Below are 24,470 nucleotides of genomic sequence, written 5' to 3' on the forward strand. Positions count from 1 at the left end.
ACTTTCAGAGGCCATGTCTTCAAGTTCACTTGTAGAAATCCTTTCTTCTGCCTCCTCAAATCTGCTATTATATGATTCCAATGTTTTTTTAATTTCATTTACTGTATCTTTCATTCCCATAAGATCTGCTATTTTTCTATGTATGCTTTCAAATTGTTATTTGTGCTTATCCAATGTCTTCTTAATATCCTTAATCTCTTTAGCCATCTCACTGAATTTATTAAGAGATTTGTTTGAACATCTATGATTAGTTGTCTCAACTCCTTTATGTCACCTGGAAGCTTACGTTGTTCCTTTAACTGGGCCATAGCTTCCTGTTTCTTGGTGTGGATTGTAATTTTTTGTTGGTATCTTCTCATCAACTTACTAGAGTATTTTTTTCTGGGTGCAGTTTTTCTCTTTAGTTTAGGGTTTTCTGTCCTTTCTCCCTTATTAATTGTGCAGTAGGAGCGAAGCATGTAGGTGGTGCCATAAGCTGTGGAGGCTCAAGCTGCCCTCATTTCACCAGGGACAAATGAAGCTTCTTCCAACTTTTTCCTTTGCCAGGGGTAGGGACGGAGTCATAGCTGTGTGGAATAATCCAAGTGCAGGCCTAGACTGTAGTTGCCCTAGAGAGACTGATGAAGCTTCCCATCCCTTTCTCCCCTGCCTGAGGCAGGGGTGGAGCGGCAGGTGTGGGCAAGGACCCATATAGTGCAGGTCCAAGATGAACCACAGTTGCCCTGGTAGGCCTCTGATTTTCAGTCTATGCCAGTGAAAGTTTCCTGTAGTTACCTGTATAGGCTGGTGCAGCGCTCCTCAGCCTCTTCCCTGTGAGAGGTAGGGCTGAAGCCTAGGATGGGGCTGTAGGCTGATCTGTGTGAAAGAAACTGGTTTCTGCCAATACTGAGAGTTTCAGTCATCCCAGCTGCCCCTCAGGTGGGGGTGGAGTCAAAATGGTGGCTACTGGCCTCTTTCTGACCTTGACTGGTTCACACCCTTCTATTCCCAGGGTTATATCTCAGCCAGCCAGTCTACCAATAAGTAGAAGAAATTGGGAGCCCACCGTCTCTTCCTCTCCTGTTTCTGGAAAATGGAGCTTCCAATTCCAGTCACAGAATAGCTACTGGGATGGCTTGTGCAGCCAGAGTAGGATAATCACCAGCCTCCACAGCTTGGCCAGTAGTTTCCTGGGTAGGCTAGAGCAGGTCTCCACAACTTCCTCCTCCTGGACATGGCACCGGGGCCTAGTTTGGAGCTGCAATCTGACCTGGATGGAAAGAAGCTGGTCCCCACCAGCACTGGGATTTTCAGTCCACCTCACTTCCTCTGGTGCCAGGAGTGGAGTTAAGATGGTGGCTCCTGCCTCTTTCCAACTTGGACAGGCTCAAACTTAAGCTGTTCTCAGGATTATACTGTAGCCCGCTGAAGTTATTCATAGTAGATGAACTTGGTGTCCAACCGTCTCTTCCTCCCTCATTTTGGGGAAGTGGAGCTTTCAATTCCAACTGCGGAACAGCTCCTGAGGTGGCTTTGCCTCCAGTGGAGGATGGGCACTGGCCTCCAGGGCATGGAGTGCTCTATGTATGAGTCTTCTCTGCAGATGGGCTGCCTCTTCCTTCCACTCCTTCTAGGATTTGCACAGTACATTTCTGTCCTCCTGGAGCTCCCAAAAGAGTGCCTCAGCTAACTGCAGATAGCTCTGGGTGTTTACTAATTGCCCTGTAGCAGGAGCTGACTCTTGGAGTTCCTTACTCTGCTGACATCTTGCTGGTTCTCTGCAAAAAAGAGTTGCCAACTCTATTTTCAACTTTCTCCTTGTCTTGTTTTGATATTTTTGCTTAATCAGAGGGAATGCCACAGACAAATGCTCATATGTTATAAACTCACCATGTTAAGTTTTAATAAAGATGTTTGCCCTCAAGTGTGCCAGAGGCAGTAGAAACACGTGGTTTCAGTGAAACTACTGCACTGGCATTTCACTTGGAGGAGGAAATTTTTGCAACAATGTCAAGCTACACAAGAACTATTTTAACCCACAAATCTTGACTTTCTTAGTTCCCAAATCCTTTTCTGATTCCAACGGCTCCGATCTTGGTCCAGACTAATTTCTTTGCTAAACTCCTTATTGACTAGTGGATCAGCACTAGCCTCCACTGAAGTAAGATACCTTCCCATTTCCTAAAAACCTATTTTTCTCTCCCACAAAAGGCCTAGATTCCTATCCCCAAGAACCTAGATACTGAATGAGAACAAGAAGGACCTCTTAATTTATCATCAATTGACCATGTACATTAATGCATACACGTCTAGGAGTGCGGTCACCCCTCAGGCTGAAGTGTGGTTTGCTGGCCTGGCGGGGGAGCAGCAGCGGCAGGCCAAGCCGCTGCCCCCATAATAGGGTGGCTGGTCGGATTCACTGCCACCCCTGAAGGAAGCTCGGCATGGGCGCAGAGTGCCCTCGGGTCTCCCCTTCTCGGCAGCCATGCTTCCGTGGCCGCCCCTCCTCCCGGATGGCGCCACATGATGCCTGTGGGGCGGCACCCTTCTTCTTCTTTCTCCCTGCGCAGGCACAGGGCGGAAAATTCCAGTCTGCCCTTTTCCCCTCCCCCGACAGCAGCAACAGCCAGGCGTGGGCGGAAAAATCCAGTCTGCCATTTTCCCTCCCCCTGACAGTAGCAACAGCCAGGCGTGGGCGGGAAACTCAAGTCTGCCCTCTACCCCAGCAACAGCAGCCACCAATCCCTAAACCCTGCCACTTCCCCCAGCAACAGCAACAGCCAATCCCTAACCACCACCCCTCCCCCGTCCAGTACCTCCCACTGACCTTTCTCCGGCAACCAATCAGAACAGAGCGTGGCTTTGACCAATCAGCCTTCCCCAGCCCCATAAAACTGTTGCCTCTCCCTCAATAAAGTGGACTTGTGTGTTTACCTTGTCTCCGCGGTAGTTCTTCTGCCGTGCGCCCTCCAGTCCTGAGAGCCCCCGACAAGGGCCTGGCCTCCCTTGTCCCCAGTTTGTCGCCTGCTTCTCCGGGCGACCCCTTCATCGCCGGCTTCGCCGGGCGACCCCGTCAGCCGAACCGCGCAACCCCTGTGAGACCGACCCCTCGTCTGCTGCCGGACCGACCCCTCATCCCAAGAGGGACCGACCCCTCGTCCCAAGTGGGACCGACCCCTCGTCCAGAGCTGGACCGACCCCTCATCCGCAGCCAGACCCCACCTCTACCGACCGAGCAAACCGTCGCATAGGAGCATACATATTTATACACAATAGACCAGTGCTCCCTTCGGAAGGCACTCTTTAATACAGAGTAGTAGAGATGACTCCTTCATGGGGAGTGATCACAGATTTCTCTGAGGCAATAAAATAATGTTCAAGTTCCTGAGGGTCAATACAGCATTGTGGTCTGTCCAAGTGCCAGTCAGCAGGCTAAACTGTTTGCACTCTGTAGGCCGAGGGGGTCCACATGTTTATTCTGGGGTATGAATACCTGCTTGGTCTTCTGGTAGTTCTTGTTGAAGCAATTCTCAATAGATAGCGGTTGGTGTTCTACCCGATTACGGTCTTTGTTGGCACTGGTAGCTGAGACCAAGGGTACAGAAAGGACTACTTCTGCTATGAGATGGCTTGCAATGACATGGAATACTCACTCAAATCTAATTAGTCTAAAATCACAACAATAATTTGGAGAGGTTTTAAATATTCTCCACATCATTATAGTGATTCTTTCAGTTTGTAACTAGAAAAAAGAAAAGCATTTAAATCTCCATAATCTTCAAGTGGATTTAGTGATTGCTAATTCAGACTTCCTTGCTTTGTGAGTTTGCACATCTTGTTTAACTTTTCTAGCTTCAGGTTTCAGATTCCTGATTTTCAAGATACAAACCTGGAATTGGAATTTTGTTTGTGGGCTGATAACCCCACCCCCAACCCTACAACACAAACATACAGAGTCAATTGATTTTTTTATATAAAGGGTTGTCTAGGTTATCTAATTCTTTAAGAAGGAGCTTGGGTGGTGGACTCAGCCCAGTGGTTAGGGCATCCATCTACCACATGGGAGGTCCCCGGTTCAAAACCAGGGCCTCCTTGACCCACGTGGAGCTAGCCCATGCACAGTGGTGATGTATGCAAGGAGTGCCCTGCCAGGCAGGGGTATCCCCCGGGTAGGGGAGCCCCATGTGCAAGGAGTGCACCCCATAAGGAGAGCTGCCCAGTGGGAAAGAAAGTGCAGCCTGCCCAGGAATGGTGCCGCACACACAGAGAGCTGACGCAACAAGATGATGCAACAAAAGGAAACAGATTCCTGTTCACTGACAACATCAGAAGTGGACAAAGAAGATGCAGGAAATAGACACAGAGAACAGACAACTGGGGGTGGGGGGGGGAAGGGGAGAGAAATAAATAAATATATAAATCATTAAAAAAAAAAGGAATGACCTTGAAGCTTATGTTACCTCTCTCACATCTCATACTGGTAATTTCTGTTTTTTTCTTTTTTCTTGATCAGTCTGCCTTATTGATATTCTAAACGAAATTGCTTTAGGTTTTATTTCTTTTTTCTGTTGTTTTTCTGAATTCTACTTAATTTATTTATACTCATTTAAACCGTATCAAACATTTAAGGAAGATGTTCTATCCCAGTTCTACACAAATTTTCTTATAATATTTAAGAAGAGGGAACAACTCATTCTATGAAGCTAGCCTTACACTGATACCAAAAAAAGAAAAATACATTAAAGGAAAAGCCTGCAGAATAATATCCTTTATATACATACATGCAAAAACTCTGAACAAAATTTAAAGAAGTCTAAACCAACAATCCAAAACAATGATAATACATCGTGGCAAAATTGAGTTTATCCTAAGAAAGCAAGGCTGGCTTAACTTTTGAAAATCAATCCATATAATTTACCATATTAACAAACTAAATAGTAAAACCATATAATCATCTCAAAAAATGCAGAAAAGGCAATACACAACATCCTATCTCATAAAAACTCTCAAAAAGAAGAAATTTATAGGACATTCTTCAAATTCAAAAAGGGTATCTACTGGACAACATATACTATTTGATTTTAAGACTTTTTATAAACCCACAGTAATTAAGACTGTGGTAATGTCATATAGCTATACAAATAGAGCAATGATTCAAAGGGGTCCAGAAATGGACCGACACAGATGATGTCAACTGATTTTTTACAAAGGTGCCAAAACAGTTGAGTGGAGAAAGGATAATCTTTTTAACAAATGGTGGATATCTGTATGTAAGAAAGTACTTCAATCCATAGCTAGGATCTTATATAAACAGAAAGGTAGGGTTGAAAATGGGTCATCACCTAAATATAAGATGACAGAGGAGAAACAATAAGAGATGCTGCAGACCAGGTAGCTGATGTGGCACAAGAGATTGAGCACTTCTCTTCCACTTCAGAAGTCCCAGGATTGGTTTCCGTTGCTTCCTTAATAAAGACAAGCAGACACAGAAGAACACACAGCAAATGGACACAGAGAACAATAAATAAATAAATCTTAAAAAAAAAAAAAAAGATGTATGGATGGAGAGTGGATATGACCCGAGCAGTTGAGCACTGTCCTCTCACAAAGGAGGTCCTGGGTTCAGTTCCTGGTGCCTCCTAAAGAAAAAAAAAAATAGGCAGGCGGGTAACAAGCAAAAACAGTAACAAAAAAAATAAAGAGCAAACAGATGAGGGAGCCATCTTTGGGGGAAGGGTGGAAGGTATACAGATGTCCAATAAGCTTAATATCATTAGAATTATGGAATTTCAAATTAAATCTATAGGGATACTGCAGAAATATTGTGGGTTTAGTTCCAGATCACCACAATAAAGTGACTTACACAATTATTTTGGTTTCCCAGTGCATATAAAAGTTATGTTCACACTATACTGTAGTCTATTAAGTTTGCAATAGTATTACATCTAAAAATCAATGTATAGACCTTACTTTCCAAATGCTTTATTGCTAAAAAATGCTAGCCATCATCTGGGCCTTCAATAAGTTGTAATCTTCTTGCTGGTGGAGGGTCTTGCCTCGGTATTGATGGCTGCTGATCAGTCAGGGTGGTGGTCGCTGAAGGCTTGAGTGGCTGTGGCAATTTCTTAAAATGAAGTTTGTCACATCGATTGACTCTTGCTTTCACTTGAACACTTAGAAACCAGAGTAGGGTTATTAATTGGCCTAATTTCAATATTGTTGTGCCAGGGAATAGGGAGGCTGAGAAGATGGAGAGAGATGGGAGAAAGCCCGGTCAGTGGAGCCGTCAGAGCACACGCAACATGGAGCAATGAAGTTTGACATCTTATTTCAGGCGTGGTTCAAGGCACCCCAAAACAATGACAACAGTAGCATTGAGTATCTCAGACCACACATCACCATAAAAGATGTAATAATAATGAAAGTTTTGAAATATTGAGAGAATACCAAAATGTGACATAGACACCCAAAGTGAGCACATGCTATTGAAAAAATGGTGTCCATAGACTTGCTCAATGCAGGGTTGCAACTAACCTTCAATGTGTAAAAAATACAATATGTGTGAAGCACAATGAAGTGAAGCACAATAAAAGGGGGAATGCCTGTACACTGAAAAGCAACTATGTACATATTAGAATAGTTAATTTTTTTAAATAAAAACCTGACCAATATTGATGGAGATGCAAAATACCATGCAACTCTTACATGCTGCTGGGAGAAATTGAAATGCTTACAACCACTTTGGAAAATGGTTTGGCAGTTGCTTATAAAGTTAAATATACACAAGTTCCAAGCATTCTACTTCTAGGTATCTATCAAAAAAAAAAAGGGAAATATCTTTCCACACAAAGACTTGTACAGAAGTATCCAAATCAAATTGACTTATAATAACCCCAAATTGGGAAACAACCCAAATATATACGATATGATTCCATTTACATAGAATTCTAGAAAATCTATACAATGTATAGTGAAAGAAAGCAGATCAGTGGATTCCTGGGTTTGAGGAGGTGATACAGGAAGAGGTGGGAATGATTTAAAAAGGGCACAAAGAAAACTGATGTTCACAACAGCATTATTCACAAATCCTAAACTATGGAAACAGTCTGAATGTCCATCAGCCAATGAAGGGATAAACAAAATGGAGTCTATACATACAGCAGAATACTATTCAGCTGTAAGAAGAAATGAAATCAGTGTACATGTAAGAGCATGGATGAAACCTGAGGACATTACATTGAGTGAAATAAGCCAGACACCAAAGGACAAGTATTGAATGATCTCACTAATATGAACTAAATATGATGCGTAAACTCTTGGAGGTAAACTCTACAGTACAGGTTATAGGAGATAGAATGTGGGTTGTGAATGGGAGCTGATGCTCAGTGTATGTGGAATTTTTAATAAGGTTTATTGTAAAAGTGTGGAAATGGATAGAGTTGATGTTAATACATTATAGTGAGTATAACTAACACTGCTGATTTACAAATGTGATTTTGGCTGAAAGGGTAGTCTGTAGACATAAATGTCAATCCAAAGGATGCTTGAGAATAATCTTGGGACTGTATAACAGTGATTTGGGCACTGGATGAAGAGTGTGGTTCATAGTATAAATACAGGAATGTTTTTCTTTTACAAAGTTTTAAGAACATCATGATATATGGGAAAATTACAACTAATGTAACTTATAGACAATAGTTAACAGTAATAATGTAATATTTTTGCAGCAATGACAAATAAGACAATATACCATTTCTATGAGACTATAATAGGGGGTATAAGGAGTATGAAATTTTTCCTTTTGATGTAATGAAAACATTCTAAAATTGACTGAGGTGATGACAGCACAAGTCAGTAATGAAAATGAGACCCAAATTGTAGACTTTGAGTAGACTGTACAAAGCATGGGACTGTATAAAATAGGGGCTCTTATGGTGGGAGATGGACTACACTTAACAGAACAAATATGAAAACATTCTCTCATTAACTACAACAAATACTTAATACTAATACAGGGTGTTAATAATGAGGTGGATTGGGGGAAAAATATACCAAATGTAAGACATGGGCTATAGTTATTAGTAATATCTTGACAATGACCTTTCAAATTTTGTAATTAATGTTTCACAACAATGCAAGGTGGTGGTGATGGGGGTTATGCATGGGAGAACTGTGTGAAGAGATGTATGTTTGTTTTTTAATTTCACAACTTTCACTGTACATACACAATTTCTGTATGAATGATATACTTCAATAAAAAAATTTAATGAAAAAAGGCTCAAAGAAAATTATGGAAACATAATATCTTCATTTTCTTGATACAAGTAATGATTCCTTGGATATATACACACATCAAAACTTACCAAATTCTGCATTTCATACATGTGTCATTTACTGTATGCAAATTAACCTTAAGGCTTTTTCCTTTACTTTTAAAGAAGGTTTAGATTATAGAAATGTTACATCAAAAATACAGTCAATTCCCATATACCCCACCCCCTTCCCTACCCACACATTCCCCCACTAACATCTCTCATTAGTGTGGTACATTTGTTTCAACTGATGAACACATGTAGAAACTTTGCTACTAACCGTGATCTATACTTTACATTATGTTTACACTTTACACTGCACAGTTTTATATGTTTTGACATAATGATTAATGGCCTGTATCCATCATTGCAATATTGTGCAGAACAATCCCAATATTCCACAAATTCCCCATGTTACACCTATTCTTCCCTCTCCTTCCCCTCAGAAATTTTGATGACCTCTACCTTTACATCAAGGTTACAAATTCTTTCATTACAAAATAATAATGTCTACTTTGGTCCCTATTTGCATTCCCTCCGTATATTTGTTCATTCCTCAATCTTGAGGATTTGGAATGGTGATGCCCACTCTGTTTCCATGGGAGAAGGAGCTTAGATCCCATAGGGCAGAGAGATGGAAGTGTCTTGCTTGCAGTTGTAGATAACGCTCTGCTTTTGGGGATGGGCATTGTCCATCATCATCCTTTTGTCAGTTGTCCTGGTGAGTCCAATGAACTGGAGACTAAGTGTTGCAGTTCTGCTGAGATTCAGGGCTCAACTGGCATATGAACAGACCAAAGATTTAAGCCTCTGGGACATATATTTAATGTGTATAGTACTAACTATAGGTTCAAATAAAGGGCAGAAGAACCATGTGTAGGAAAATTATAAAGGAGACTTACTCTGATATATAGGGAGATAGGAGTTATCATATATTCCATGGTAAGGCCCACGGATGGGGTGCCAATTTGCTGGGGTTGTCTGCCCTGCCTATACTGTCCACAGGTTTCTAGAGTCCTCAGGAACCCCCTGCTTGAGGCACAGTTTACTTTGGCAGTCAATGAGAATCTCCTGAGATTCTAGAGCAAAACCTCTAGAATGACATCCCAACTCACTTTGAAATCTGTTCACCACAAAACTCATTTCTGGGAAGTGGACTTGGCCTAGTGGTTAGGGCATCTATTTTCCACAAGGGAGGTCCCTTGTTTGGACCCTGGGCCTCCTTGTCCCATGTGGAGCTGGCCCACGTGCATTGCTGATATGCGCAAGGTGTGCCGTACAACGCAGAGGTCCCCTGCATAGGGGAGCCTCACGTGCAAGGAGTGCACCCCATAAGGAAAGCATGAAAGAAAGTACAGCCTGCCTAAGAATGGTATCACACACATGGAGAGCTGACACAAGATGACACAAAAGAAAGAAATACAGATTCCCGTGCCACTGACAACAACGGAAGTGAACAAGGAAGAACACGCAGCCAATGAACACAGAGAACAGACAACCGGGGTGGGGAGGAAGGGGAGAGAAATAAATAAATATCCTTAAAAAAATACATTTCTATTTAATATTTCCCCCTTTTGATCAATGTCTTCTTACAAATACATCACTATTTGGCACTCAGTAATAATCCCTTGGTGCCAGGGAGGCCCATGCGCAGCAGTCATGTCCTGCATGGAGGGGGCTTGCCTAGGGGAGGAGTCAGTGAGTTTATATCCCAAGTTTGGCTCAGAGAGAGGCCATATTTGCATAACAAGGAGGTAACATTGTTTTTTAAAAAGCCAATTACCCATGAGCCTTTCCTGTAAACTCCAAGCCTTCTAAATATTTTAATGAGCTTTGATTTTCATTCTAAAAGTATTATTTCTTTATTCTAAAAGATTTAGAAATTTACAAAGACACAGAATAGAAAAATAATCACCCATAACCATTAATCTAATTATAGCCACATTTAATATTTTGGTGACTCTATATATCTCAAGTTCTTTCTTCTAAAAGATATACTTATTTATTTATTTATGGTTTATGAAATTGTCATTTTCCTGGTACTGCATTTTTTTTTTTGTAAGGTCATCTTGCTGAATCAGCTCTCTGTGTGTGGGGCACCACTCCTGGGTGGACTGCGCTTTTTATCACGTGGTGGATCTCCTTGCAGGAGGCACTCCTTGCGCATGGTGCAATGCCACATAGTTGTACCCTTGCATGTCACAGCACTCCTTGTAAAGCTCTGCTCATGGACCAGCTCAACACATGGGCCAGGAGGCCTTGGGTATTGAACCCTGGACTCTCCTGAATGGTAGGCTGATGCTTTATCAGTTGGGCCAAGTCTGATTCCCCACATTTCTGATCTTCATCAAATGTCAGCCCCCAGGGTCTCTGAGGGGGCAGGAACCTTGGGTGGGAGAAGCCACAAGGTTGAGCAGGAGGAGAAGGGGACTTTGAGTTCTAGCTGAGCAGCATGACAGGGAAAAGGTCACTTCCCATCTCTGGGCCTCAATTTCCTCATTTGTAAAACAGGGAATTACCACCAGATCATTGCCTTAGCATTCCAGGAATCTTTGAAAGTGGCAGGGCCTGTCCTTGAACCATTTTCCCTCAGCAATGCTGGATTGGAAGCTGAGCAAAGCCACTGGGGAGGAAGAGTGACTCCCTTTTCTCCACCTATCAGGGGAGGTAGGTGCCTAACTCCAAGAGGCTTCTCCTTTCAAAAGCCCTTTACCTTTGCCACCAAATTCCCCTTAGCTACCAGATTGCAGCTCCTGGCTTGGCTCTGTCTCTCAGCTCAGAGGAGAGAGCCCTCTCCTGGGGGGCCTCAGACTGACACAGCCTCTGGCTCTGGCTACTGCTCTGCTACTTCTGGGACCTGGGCTGCCCTTGGCCAGCCTCCTCTAACTAGGTCTCCCAGAGCCTCCCCAGCCCTCTCCTGTTCTACTTCTCTGCTGGTCCTAAGATTAGGCAGTGAAGCAAGAGCCAGGGCTTGCAAAGGAGAAGAACCCAGGGAATCAAGGCCAGGATGGAGCTGGAGAGAGTGGGGCTGTATGAAGGAAGCCCAAGGCTGGAGAGGGAGCACAGTCTTGGCAGGGATGGTTGGGGGTGGGAGGGGGATCAGGCACTGTAGCACCATCTTCCCCTCATGCAGGCCTGAGGTCCACATGGTCACCTCTGCACATTCCTCCACTGGCTTCCTATTTATCCATATCCCTGGGTCTTCACAGAAGCCTTAAGGAGCCCAAAAGTCCCTTGGTACTACCCCAGCCTGTACCCACTTCACAGTGGAACATCAGAGGGGGATTCGGTGATTCCCCCCCCAAAACAGGTCATCAGGCAACTCACACCCAGCCACAAATTCCAGACAAGAACTTTAGCACCCTCAAGTGCAAGAGCTTGAAGATATCAAAGGCCTCTTCCTTCAGAGACACTCCTTCCAGTTGAGAAGACAATTGATTCAGGGGGAGGGGGGAGGCTGTGAGAGACCTCAGGGAGGGAATGAACTGCCAGCTGGGGGTGGAAAGCAAACCTAGTCTATCAAGTGGAGCAGTTCCACCAGCAAGCCAGCCTTCCCTGGAAGCCATGGGAAACAGGGAACCTGGTTCTTCTTCTGGTTCTGAGAGTGATGTCAGGAGAGACAACAAAGGAAATAAGCAAAAGATAGCTAGGGGGAAATACCTGTGCCCTTGTGTGCAAAGGTCTAAAGGATTTCTGCTCACAACAACTTTATTTCCTTAAGCATAAAAAAAAAAACCATTACATGCATCACCACTGAAAAGAAATATAGAAAAATCTGATAGATGATAGATAGATGTTTAGAGAGATATAGCAAGTGGAGACTGATTTAGAGGAAGACTGAGACAGAGACACAAAGAGAGATTCTTCTGATTGGGTACTCAAAAAAGAGTGGGAATAAATGAATGTGGAGGGGAGTTAACTTTTTCCTTTATATTGTTTTATACTATTTGAAATGTTTCTATGAGCATATGCTACTTTTATAATAAAAGACATTATCATTTTCTCCCCATCACCCCATCCACAGTTGTTTGGGGACAACCTCATTATCTTTTATGGGTAATCATAATTTTTGTGGCAATTTGTAGAACCTTAACAACCTGTTCATATCCCTTTATAGCACCAATCAGATTAGATGAGAAGTATGTGTCTGCCCGACCATCTTCCCCAGTACACTGTGACCTTCTCTAGAATGGAGATCATTGAATGTGAGCATGGAATTGATGGAAAGCTGGGATGGACTAGTGATGGAGGTTGAAGAAGAAAAAGGTCAGGATGAGAAAGATGTGAATAAGGGGAAAGGAGGGTTTCTAGTGCTTCCAGAATTCGTGCAACCCTAAACCAATTACTTATCAAGAACTAGGCATTTTACTCACGGTGGAGATAAATGGTAAACAGGACTGAAAAGGCAATGTTATATGTTTTTATAAAGAGAGAAAGAGAGGTTTATAGAAAGAGTGAATACATTTATTATGGGTGTACATATACGGTGTCTATATGGCATATGTGTACATAAAGAGTGTGCACCTATATATAGACATATGAATAATACTGTCTGTTGTGCATATGTAGCATGTGTACATATTTATTCTATGTAATAGAATTGTACATATATGTGTATATTATATACTTATGTATACTATTTATTCATATTTATGACATGTACACATACATATAGCTCATAGAAGTGTATGTGATCATATAATAGTATGCATACATGTCATTTGTGTATATAATATATATAGCATACAAATGCTCATGTATATGGTGTGTGTGCATAAACATGGTTATTTGTGTTGTTTGTGTCTCTGTGAGCTACAATGCAATGCAATAGGATATTTACAGGGTACATTAGGAGATGGTAAGAAGGAAATGCATTGCATATATTGCATAGTGTAATCAGTGTTATAGATATTTTTGAAGAAAAATGAGAAGTACCGTTAGGTTTGCTTCCATGCTATGGAGACAGATGACCCATTGAAGGGAAAAGAAACACCTGGACAATTAGGAAGGAAAACAGTTTAGAAAAACTTCAATAAAGCCAAGCAAGAAGTATATTCCAAGAAAAGAACAGTCAGCAAAATACAAATATATATAAGAAATAAAAAAGAGAAAGAAAAGCCAAGGAATGGAAAACCACAAAAGAAATCATTAGATGTCATCAGTAGGGATATAGTATTAAAGCAAGAAAGAAAAGTTTGAGGAAGAAGTGGGAGCAGATGATTCAGAGTTGAGGAAGTAGAATCAGACAAACACTGCATTCTGTCTCTTTCCAAAACTTTGGTCTTGAAATGCAGACGAGATGCTTATGAAAGAATCAGGATGAAAAACTCTGCTTTATTTGGTTCTGTGCTTCATTAGTTAGGGTCCTCCAGAGAAACAGAACAAACAGGATATATGCATGTGTTCCTATGTATATATGCATGTACATATATATTTAAAAGATTTATTATAAGGACTTGCTTCACACAAACATGAAAGCTGGCAAGTCTAAACTCTGTAAGACAGGCTGCAGGCTGGAAACTTTGATACAGGTGATAGTGAAGTCCTTAGTTTGAATTCCCCAGGGGAACTGGCAGGCTGGAAATTCCAGCAAGAGCTAGTGTTGACGTTGAGGCAGAAATTCTTCTTCTAACCTCTTAAAACCTCAATTCTGACTTTCAAGACTCCAACTAACTGAACTGAATACTCACATTCAGTGGATAAATACAGAATAAATACAGAATGTTTTTACATTTTGCCTTTAATTGTACAATTTCTGGTAATATTGAATGTTTAATAGGTGACCCATTATTAGCATGCAAGCCTCATTTTTGCTACATAGTAGAGTACACTAGAATAGTGAGTTGGCTGAGCCTGGCTAAGACCGTTGCCTTATTTTATAGACATGTTCATTAACTATATAGAAAGTAAAGTTACCAGGAATTTAATGTGTCTAATATACTTTTGTACCTTATTCAGAATTGAAAAGATAACGTTGTAATTATTAGGCATATGTTTAGTACAGGATAAAAGTACAGCAGTTCAATATTAATTAATGTATTATTTAATGCATAAGAATTCTGTGTTGCAATTAATAGTTTTAAGTTTCAGGTTTATAATACTTTACATGTTATCTCTCCATTTGAGCAGGCCATAATGCCAATTGTGTTTAAGTTTTACTTACAGTATCCTGGTATCATGGCTCCACTCAGCATGTTCTTCACACAGTGAGCAAGTCGCAGCATCGTTGATCCTAGAGAGAGTTTCTAGTATTCTACTGGCTTGGAGCATAGTGTTCTCTGGCACTATGGAACAGTGCCAGTCTGGAGGCAATATCCATTGTACACTTGGCTAGACCGAGTTATCATTGGCTGCTGTAGGAGTTTGAAACTGCAATGTAGTTTCCACCGACTTCAGGAGCAGAACCAGAGGCTGATATAGGAAATATTTCTAATTGAGGGATCAATGACCAGCCCAGCCAATAACTCACATGGAGAGGCAACCTGTAATGTATTTAAGGCCTGGTTTGAATGCACAAGAGAGTTTGACAATGTTAAAGTTTATTTCTTGTTTTTATATATATTTTAAACAATTTAATGCAATACATCATATATCAAATGACTGTTTACTTATACAATTTTACCATGAAGATAATAGTAGGTATTTTACTTTAGTAATAGAGGGAAAAAACAATTTTTCATTGTTAAAATGAAAACAGAAGATTCACAATAGAATCAAGATAATTTTTATTACCATTATTTAAATATGCACCTTGTGGTGGATGGACTTCAGACAGGTTTTATTATCACAAAGTTACTCTTTGCCAAGTTTAGTTAACAATGACTTCTAGAACTAGAACTATTTAAATGTTTTCAGTTTGGAAGATGCTTTACAAACTCTTTATAATTGACTACAACTGCACTCACTAGGTACAGTATGTTTAAATAAACTTATTAAATTACACTTACTAACCAAAGAAATTTATTAAAGAGAGCATATCTACAATTTTTTTCTTTAGCTTAATTTCACTAATGTGAGCTTGCAATTTTTTTACTCTAAAGATTTTGTACTTATAATGTTAATTTTTTTAATGGACATTTTATAAAATAAGGGAGATTACACTCAAGCTGAATAAAATTGAAACCATTATAGTTTATACAAGAATGTTCTCTTTTTTTCTATACAGAAAGCTAAAAATTTCTTTAAGTTATGAAAAAGAACAATTTTTAAAAGCATACTGATTACCACCTTTCAAAACACATTACACAATTACCTAATTTGTTTAATCATAATCCAGGAAATATCTCTCTGGAGTTTTTATGGACTTTTCTTTACATACTGAAATTTGTCAAGAGAGCCACTAATTACCTTTATTTTATGGCTGACAAAAGGTTTAAACTGGGAAATTACAGGGCAAACCAATTCTTAATTCTGCAGCCTCGCAGATATGTTTAATACGCTACACCTAGTCCTGCCCTGAAACCTCTTACAAAGAGGAGGTCCTTTCCCAATAGTTCCTATAATTAGATTTCTATATGACCTTTCCATCCTGCTTAGTCTAATTTGGGCTCCAGGAATATTTATTCACATATAACTGCATATTTAATTTTTAAAAATTTGAATAGAGATCTTTTAGGAATTTTCACTTGTTAATTTGATATTATCATCCTGATGTATGAAGACGTACACTGAGCAAATGGGCAGACACAAATAGAGTTAGACACAGAAACACAACTCTTGGATGTCACTTATAATTTGCATTACTTTATATGCTGTTTAGCTTAATTTGGGGTCCAGAAATATAATTTATATAACTGCATATTTAACCACAACAATTTCAGCAAACAGGCAGACATGAATTGTTTGGCACAAAAACATAAATTTAGTTACTTAAAACTTCCATTTTTAAAAAAAAAATAAGTGTGACTGCAAATCATTTCAAAGACTCCTGAAACTTTTCTTAATTTGCCTTATGACTGTGCAGTTTTACACTGTGACCATGCAGTTGTACAAAAGAATTTTGTTTCTTAACTAATGGATTGTAACCAAAATGTTCCCAAAGTTTTAACACAATCCTCTTTTGTTTCAGAACTTTATATTTTACCTTGAATTTAGCAGAATTTTGGGTAAGCAACAAGATTAATTTTATGTATATTTACTGAGGCTATTTGAAGCCTCAGGGAGACAGACTGGTTTCTCTCATGAATTGTCACTGTTAGGAACACTGATAGTTAAAGCAGGAGGCTTCCTTTATTCCTCGCAATCCTTGGAGATAATAAAACTCCAGTGGTAATTTAACCCTAAGATCTAAGAATTCCACTAGGCAGCAATTTAGTTTATACTTGGATTCAAGAGAGAAAGCACGGTTTCCAATACCAGGGTAGGAGACAGGGATGTCCCAGTTCTTCTCTGGACCATAGGGGCAGAAGCTATTATGAAATAACCATAGGCAAAGACAAGGGGTGAGGTTAGGCTTGAAGTAACCATAAATGAAGGAAAGGTTAGTTTAGAATTTACACTTACAATAATAGTTTCAGGCTAAATTCATTCAGTTATAATTTCAGTTATTATTCCACTGTTTTATAATACAAATGCATCTATAAATGATCTTATCTCTTAGTTACAATTTTCATTAAGTTTTAACCTTAAGGTGAATTGGATACTTTTATTAATTAAGCTACAAGAATTTTATTAGTAACAATTCTGTGAAGTTCTGCCTTTTCCTAGTAATGGAACATATTCTCATCTGCAAGTTATGCATTTAATTTACCAGCAAGAGAGTATTGGCATTTAAAGATTCATTTTGAACTACTTTTTTTTACCTTTTTACACTGAATTCTTAGGTGCCAGCAACTGACAAAAGCCAAACATAGATTTTAAAGTGGTGTTTCATTCCTTTTTCTCCTCTGTAGTTTCATAACCCTGAAGTTGCCAGCCAGACCATTTAAAAGGCTATCAAGTGATCAGAGGTCTATAGTTTTAAGCCCTAGGCTCTTTTTTTCAGACAAGTTTACAGTTCTAAAACATTTCAAAGTATTTTTACAATCTCACAGAAAGATATGGAAAAGTAGAAAACCCTGGGCAGAATGCAAATATATTTGGGCCTTGAGAACCTAGGGAGGGAACTTCATTTATTTTGATCCTGCTTTTCATCCCCTTCACCTCCCCCCTTCTAGGCAGTAGGGTACACAGCGATCAAATAGGAATGCGGCTTACGAAAAAAAGGTGTGGACTTACTGGAAAGGGGCAAGCTGCTCCTTCCTTTCCAGCTTTCTGCCAAAATGGGCAGACAGAACCTACTCAAATTTGGCACCCCTCCCAGGGACCCAGCCACCCTGCCTTGGGCATCCCCAACAAAACCTGGTGCGTGGTATGGACACAGACAGCTTCCAAGCCATGGCAAAGGGGCAGACCAGAGATGAGGCAGCAGAGCATGCGCAGACATATAGACTCTGCAGTTTTGCCCCATAAATTCACCCCCTTGCCAATGGCAAGGGAGGGTTCCAGCTCAACTAAATTCCACCACTTTACATAATGACACAACTCCAACACCAGCATTGAGCTGACAAAGACAGAAGCACAAAGGTCACTAATCTGACCCACAAGTTCTATATATATGTTTTTTCGCCCCTGCAGCCATCACAAACCTTAGACATAACACTTAACATTAACATCTGCTATAAAGACAATTCATTTGCAATTCAGCACCATAACAAAAGATTCCAGCTAGACCTTTTTCTTTGTTTAAATTTATGCCCAGGCCAAGCTTCACTAGGAAATCCAATCCATTTTCCTGTAACCAAGTTTTTTAAAATCCAGACCAATTTCTAGGATGTTAGGACTTGAACCTATAAACCGCCCTTCCTATTATAATCAAGCCTCCACTCCTTCAGTGGATATAAGACCAACAGTACCAGATTTTAACATGCAGTTAGACAAATCCAAAACACCAGGCTTTTTCTGGTTTTCCTCCTTTTTCCAGACCTACAGAGAATGTCTTCCCCCCAATTTTCTGGGGCTACTAGGGTTCTCTCGGGAGGTGATCAACCTCCCTCCCTAGCAAGTAAAGCTAGAGTTCTCCAGACTGTGCTCACACAGAGAGCCTTACCTTCTTCCATGTTTGGAGTTATTTTCATTCCCAGAATCTTTCTCTTCAGAACTTCCATTGCCCTCGATTTTTGTCGGGAAGATTTTGGTAGAGCCCACATCTTTTCTGGATTAAACTTAATCCAGGGGTGCTCAGATTTGGGGTCCATCTGAATCCTCCTGGCTTCCTTGGGGACTTGGAAGGGGCAGCAAAATGCTACCGCCTCTGGCCTTCATTTGCAACCCCAGATGAGCCCCCAAAAACACTGTAGACTTTGAGAGAGGATCAATTATTTGCGTATAGAAAGGCCAGGACTCAGGAATGATTTTGAGAAGAAAAAATGGTTTATTGATGGCTGGCTGAATTTAGGAACTTTCTCTTTCAAACCTGAGCCCTGAACAAGATTTTCAAGTTCCTATTATACAGGGAAAGGGCTAAATCGTTCTTTGTTTTAGTGCTCAATAGGTTTGAATTAGCATATATCTTCCACATTCTAGGTAAGTTTTTAGCATGGACTTCATACATTTGAGATAAGCTTTTAGCATATTTGCTATGCATTTTACCAGAATATTAAAGGTTTATAGACTTTGCATTGCTAAACTGTTTCTCCTGGACTGGTGTCGTTGCCATGGTCACCAAGGGCAGGACTGCAGCCTCTTACCGTCCCACACTCACAAGTCAAAGGCAGCTTATGTTATCTCTTAAGAGACAAAGAGCCTCCCACCCATAGCCCACATCAATATGGGAGCACTCCAAATTGAGGGCAGGAGGTCAGAGTTCTGAACTGCAGGCTGGTGCTCACATCATGAAGCAACAATCAAGCAAAGACAAATACAGCCACATTTTCAACCAACCTAGCATTTTATTTAAAGTAACTCAAAAACCTGCACAACAACCCTGTCAGATAGGTTCTTTGATTATCCACATTCTATACATGAGGAAACTGGGGCACAAAGGTTAAGTAACTTGCCCAAAGTCACACAGCTACTAAATTACTAGAGTTAAGATTCCCACCTAGGTGATCTAACTTGTGAACACCTCATCTCTTCATCAACCTGGAGTGAGGGATGCTGAATAAAAGAGTCCTAGACCTGCCTCCCTGCTTGGCCAACTCCTGCCTAGACTAGCTGAGGTCTTGCTTCTCTGGCTTTCTCCACTGCAAATGCAGAGGCTGTGAATGCAGGGACAGCCACATCAGAGCAGTTGGGCCATGGGTTTGCTGTGCTTGAGGGACCTTGGCTTAGGAGGGAACAAGTGTTGCAGGGTGTGCATCTTTCTCACAGCTGTGACGATCATAAGAGGGGTGTAAAGGACCCCACAAGAACTAAATTCAGGAACTGGCTCCAACACCCAGTATTTTATAATATGGAACAACTCACTAAACTCATTATTATTATTTTGTTGTTCTGATTGTTATTGTTAGGTTTCAAATATGTGAAGAACTGTTCATCCTCTTCTCTCTCTCACTCCCACCCTCCCAAAGCATTACAGACCGGTAAGAAGTGATTTTGAGAAACAAATACTGTCCATGTGGACAATCTGCCCCAAATCCCAATCTCCCTTTTACAGTGAGGCAGCATGACACATTTTTGAAAAAGTCTCTGAAGGTAAGCTGTGAAAAACCCTCATTATCCAAGCTTAAAAGGGCAGTTCCAAGGTTCCTGGAGCTGCTCAAAATGACTAATAGCTGCACTTTCCATATATTCCACACCTCTTGGTTCTGCAGGGGGCAGGCTGCTCATATTGACATACTGCCCCCAATATAGCACCGACCCCTCAGAGCTCACTTCCTGTGTCTGTGGATTTCACTCTCACACCATCAATGCATGAAATCTTTAGGTACCAGCATGGTCCTGTGCTAACAGATGAGGCGGTGACCTCAAGCACAGAAGCCAGGGGAGCACATCCAGGGGGGTGTGAGGAATCAGGGGAGCAGCTGGGCAGCCTGGCTGGCTTCCAACAACCACCTGTACGGCCTAAACACATTTCTAAGGAGACTCAATGGCAGACTGTGGAGACCAGGATTTTACATGGACTTCTTCACCTTGAAACAAGATCGTTTGGAAGACAAGGAATAAGCTGAGCTACAAACCGGCCTTATTTCCACTTTTCTATCGTAACTTCCAACTTTTCACAAAATAAGCTACATTCAAATGCTGAAGTGAAAGCAATTAGGCACCAGCCAGATGTACTGTGTGCTGTGTGACACATGTGTGCTTTGTAAAAGAGATATTTACAGTCAAGAGTAATCCACGAAAACATCTTTAACCATCTTTAACAGATGAGGAATCAGGGATCTGGGGCCAAATTTCACTACATCATTACTTCTTTCTTTAAAAGAGAGATATGCATTTTGAATGATGTCTTAATTATGAAAGTTGAAAATACAAAAATCCTGGATTGCAGACCCACTGAATTCAGTGATCATTTGCATTACCCAAGATGCTGACTTCATGAAAAGAGGTTTACCACTCTAATGCACACATTTGACTTATCTGTTTTGCAAAGCAAGGTGCTTTTCTAATTCTCTTCACCTCCCCTCCCCCCAACATGCTTCCTCCACCTGGACAAAACAATCAGATGGCTGCCCAGTGTTAGTCTCTTTGTAAAACTTCCCAGATCAACTTGCCTCTTAGGCAGAAGCAGCTGAAAAGTATTCACAACAATAGGAAATACAAATACTTGCTGTTTCTCCCTCTGTGCAATCTTTAGACCAAAACAGACAACCCAGGCCTACAACCACCCACACGAAACCCAACCCCCATGGACAGTTGCTCTAGGCTCTAAAGGACACCCCACGCCATCTCCCTCTTCCTTCTGTACTTTTTATCAGTCAAATGTTGGTAAAACAGGAGCCAGTGCTTGTTTTCGTCATGTTTTGCTAAAGCACAAATATCATTACTTTCATATAAATATATGTCTCTATGAAAAAAGAGAAAAAATGACTATAATCTTGGTCACTGTCCAGCAGGAACATATTTCACAGTTTATAAAGTCAGAGGTCAGATCCTCTGTTAAAATCTGTTCTCTCAGTCTGATTCTAGGACACTTTCAAACCTAGGACATTCCTTGTTCTACAAACAAATCATTTTACAGATGATTTAAATATGCCAGTGATGATTATCTAACTCTTTCTAGAATAAAAGCTATTGAAATGAGTTAAGAATTCCACACAGCAGACTACAACTGCATTAATATACAAACATGATATAAATTACTTGCCAGGTAGCAAAAATAGATTTTATCTACAACAGTTTCCATCAGTTAAGAAATTCATGTTCTTTTTTGATGCATAAAAAGAGAAACAGCTTAGTGTTCTTCTCCTGATGCAAGAGTGAAACGCACAGCATCCCGGGTCTGAGAGGGCACCACCCCTGCCAGGCACGCAGCTACTTGGCGTAAGCAGACTGCAGCATCCCCAGCATTTTGTCCCAGTGTGTGAAGTAAGGTGTGAAGTTGCAGTTAAAGCGGGAGGGATGCAGGTCGTGGTGCGCTCCGCCCCCGTACCACCCGACAGGCACCAGTCTGTGCATGGACCAGGGGAAGTCGTAGCCCGAGTGGTCCTCCACGGACAGCCAGATGTTGATCACGTGGAACACCAGGACGGTGAGCGGGTGGCACCCGAGCAGCACCACGTTCACCATGTCGAACAAGCCCAGGGAAAACAGCTCCCCCACGCCCATGTCCTGCGTGGCCAGCGCGAAAGAGGACACGTTCTGGTGGTGCACCTTGTGGAAGGTGCGCTGCAGCCAGGGCACCTTGTGGTGCAGCAGGTGCCACACGAAGAATTCGGCGTCGAAGAGCAGCAGGCAGACCACGACGTGGCGCGTCAGCTCCAGCACCGCGGGGGCGTCGGCGGGCAGGCTGGGGGGCTGCGGGCCCAGTGCAGCAGCGTCGCGGGCAGCACGAACACCGCGTGCTGGTAGAGCGTCTGCCCCAGGCAAGGCAGCAGCTGCTGCGCCCACGGCGAGAAGTCGGGGTGGACCTTGTAGCGCCGCAGCGCGGGCCCCCAGGGGCACACGGCGTCCAGCAGCACGAACGGCAGGCAGAAGCCCACGTAGGTGATGATGGAAAAGATGACGGGGAAGAACAGAGACTGCGGGAAAGCCTCGCGGCTTCTCAAGCGGTCCCAGAGGGGCTGCAGGAACAGCTGGCCCGAGCCGCAGAGGACCTGGGCGTCGGAGCTGTTCCAGTGGCTCATGGTGGGGCGGGCCAGGCTGCTGCTGCCTGCGCGTTCCGCCGGCTTTTTTGGGGACATGCGGCCCCGCCCCGAGTGATGTCAGCCGCGTTTCCTCCCCCTTTCCTGGCTGCGCAGAGCTGGATGAGGAGGTAACCCCGCAAATGAGCAGGGCTATAAACACACACCCCTAAAGCTGCCTGAATGGTCTTTTACATATGCACGCTAACTTTTCATGTCCGTGCAGTTGACCTTTTCTGTCCTTTTTAACTGACGTACAATTTGCACGCAATGCAGAGATCTTCAGTGTAGAGTTGCCCTCAGTTTTGACAACTCAATTCACCCATGTCATCACCAACGCAAGCAAGAGAGACTATTTCCAACACCATCAGAAAGTGCCCCTTTGGTAACCAATAAAGAATTACTTGTACTTTAAACGCGTGTGTGTAACTGCATGTGTGTTTTCATAAAGACGCAAACATGATTGCGTTTTGAGAAAAGATAAAACTTTTAAAAGTGACGTACCCTCTGTATTCAGGAATTTTTCTGCTCCACGCAGCCTTAATTGTAGCTCCAAGCGAAGACCAGCGGCGAAACTCGCCTTCCGCAGAAGGATCCGGGTCCCCCGGGCGCCCGTGGGGCAATCAGCGCAGGAAATGGGACAGGACCAGGCCGGTCGGTCTCAGTGTCTCCGAGAAGGCCTTTCCCGCCCTGGTCGCCGCAAACTCGAGAACCCGCGGCGCTCAGACTCACCAGGTGGGTCCCGCTGCCCGAGCCTGAGTCGACCCTCCGCGGCGCCCCAGGGGCGCACACGAGCAGCTGCGGGAATCCCGGGGCACAGCGGCCCTGGAAAGGGGCCCCGGCTGCAGAGCTTCCTTTTAAAGTTAAAAAATAATAATAAATAAAATAAAATTTTTAATTAGATTTAACACACAGAGCCGGTGCTGGTCTGGGTAAAAAGCCATTGCATTTCAGGCTGGCGTGTAAGCAGTGAAATCAGCAAACCGCCCACTTTGTTCCTCCAGAGAATGATGCGAGCGGTCCTGACGCTTCCCAGGAGGCTGGTGAAGGAGCAGATGATGTCGCGCTACCCTGACCTTCCCGTGGCAGGCTTCGCGGCGCCACCCTGCCCCGTGCCCTCCAGCCCCTTCCCCAAAACCTCGAACCAGAGAACCCGCTGCGGGGCCGCCCTCATCCCCTCTCTTTTACACCCCCGAACTGGGGTCATCTGAACTGACGCTGAGCACATGGAGGTCGGTACTGGAGACCCCCGGATCAGCATAAACGAGCCCCGCTTTTGACTGCATGGCTGACATGAGATGCACGGGACGCTTAGGGATTAGAGGCTTGCGACAAAAACTTTGGAGCCAGCGACCACTCCCAGTCTCAGCTTTGCCTCTTCTATCTTGTGGTTGTGGCCAGCGCTTCACTCCTTCCAAGCTCTCGTTTTCTTGTCCTTCCAAATGGGAGTAGTAGTAGAATCCATTTCATGAGACTGTCGTGAGTATTAAATGGAAAAAATAATATAGCAAAGCCAGCAGGTAATGTCTGCCTATCAGGTGCCAGGCGCTAGCTAAGAGCTTTACCTGAAGCGATTTTATTTACTCCTCAGGAGAGCTGGGTTCCCCACCCTGCCAAGAAGTAGGTATTATTCTTATCACTGTGTTTACAAAAGTGAAGTCATTGTGCCTGGCACTTGGTAAATACACAAAATACGATACATATTTTAAATTTTTACTTCACACTTTACATAAAAATAACTGAGGAAGTTTGTAATTAAAATGAATATTATGTAAAAAAAAATACGGAGTCATACATTATGAGGAAATAATAATTACAACAAAAATACAATAGGCCCAGAAACATATCATAGGGTTTATAACATAATAATTTATAATATATAGAATACATAAATGTATACATATTCACACACACA

The 24,470-nt window shown here is 42.2% G+C and overlaps 1 protein-coding gene across 1 annotated transcript; it reads right to left on the minus strand.

The window, feature by feature from the left end:
* Nucleotides 1-21,746: 21,746 nt before the first annotated feature.
* LOC131278979 (cholesterol 25-hydroxylase-like) lies at nucleotides 21,747-22,558 on the minus strand. Its single transcript, XM_058299616.2, is given in 2 exon segments — nucleotides 21,747-22,222; nucleotides 22,225-22,558. Coding segments are annotated over 2 exon segments (810 nt in total).
* Nucleotides 22,559-24,470: the final 1,912 nt, after the last annotated feature.

Source organism: Dasypus novemcinctus, chromosome 6, assembly GCF_030445035.2.
Source record: "Dasypus novemcinctus isolate mDasNov1 chromosome 6, mDasNov1.1.hap2, whole genome shotgun sequence".
In the NCBI taxonomy this organism is placed as follows: Eukaryota; Metazoa; Chordata; class Mammalia; order Cingulata; family Dasypodidae; genus Dasypus; species Dasypus novemcinctus.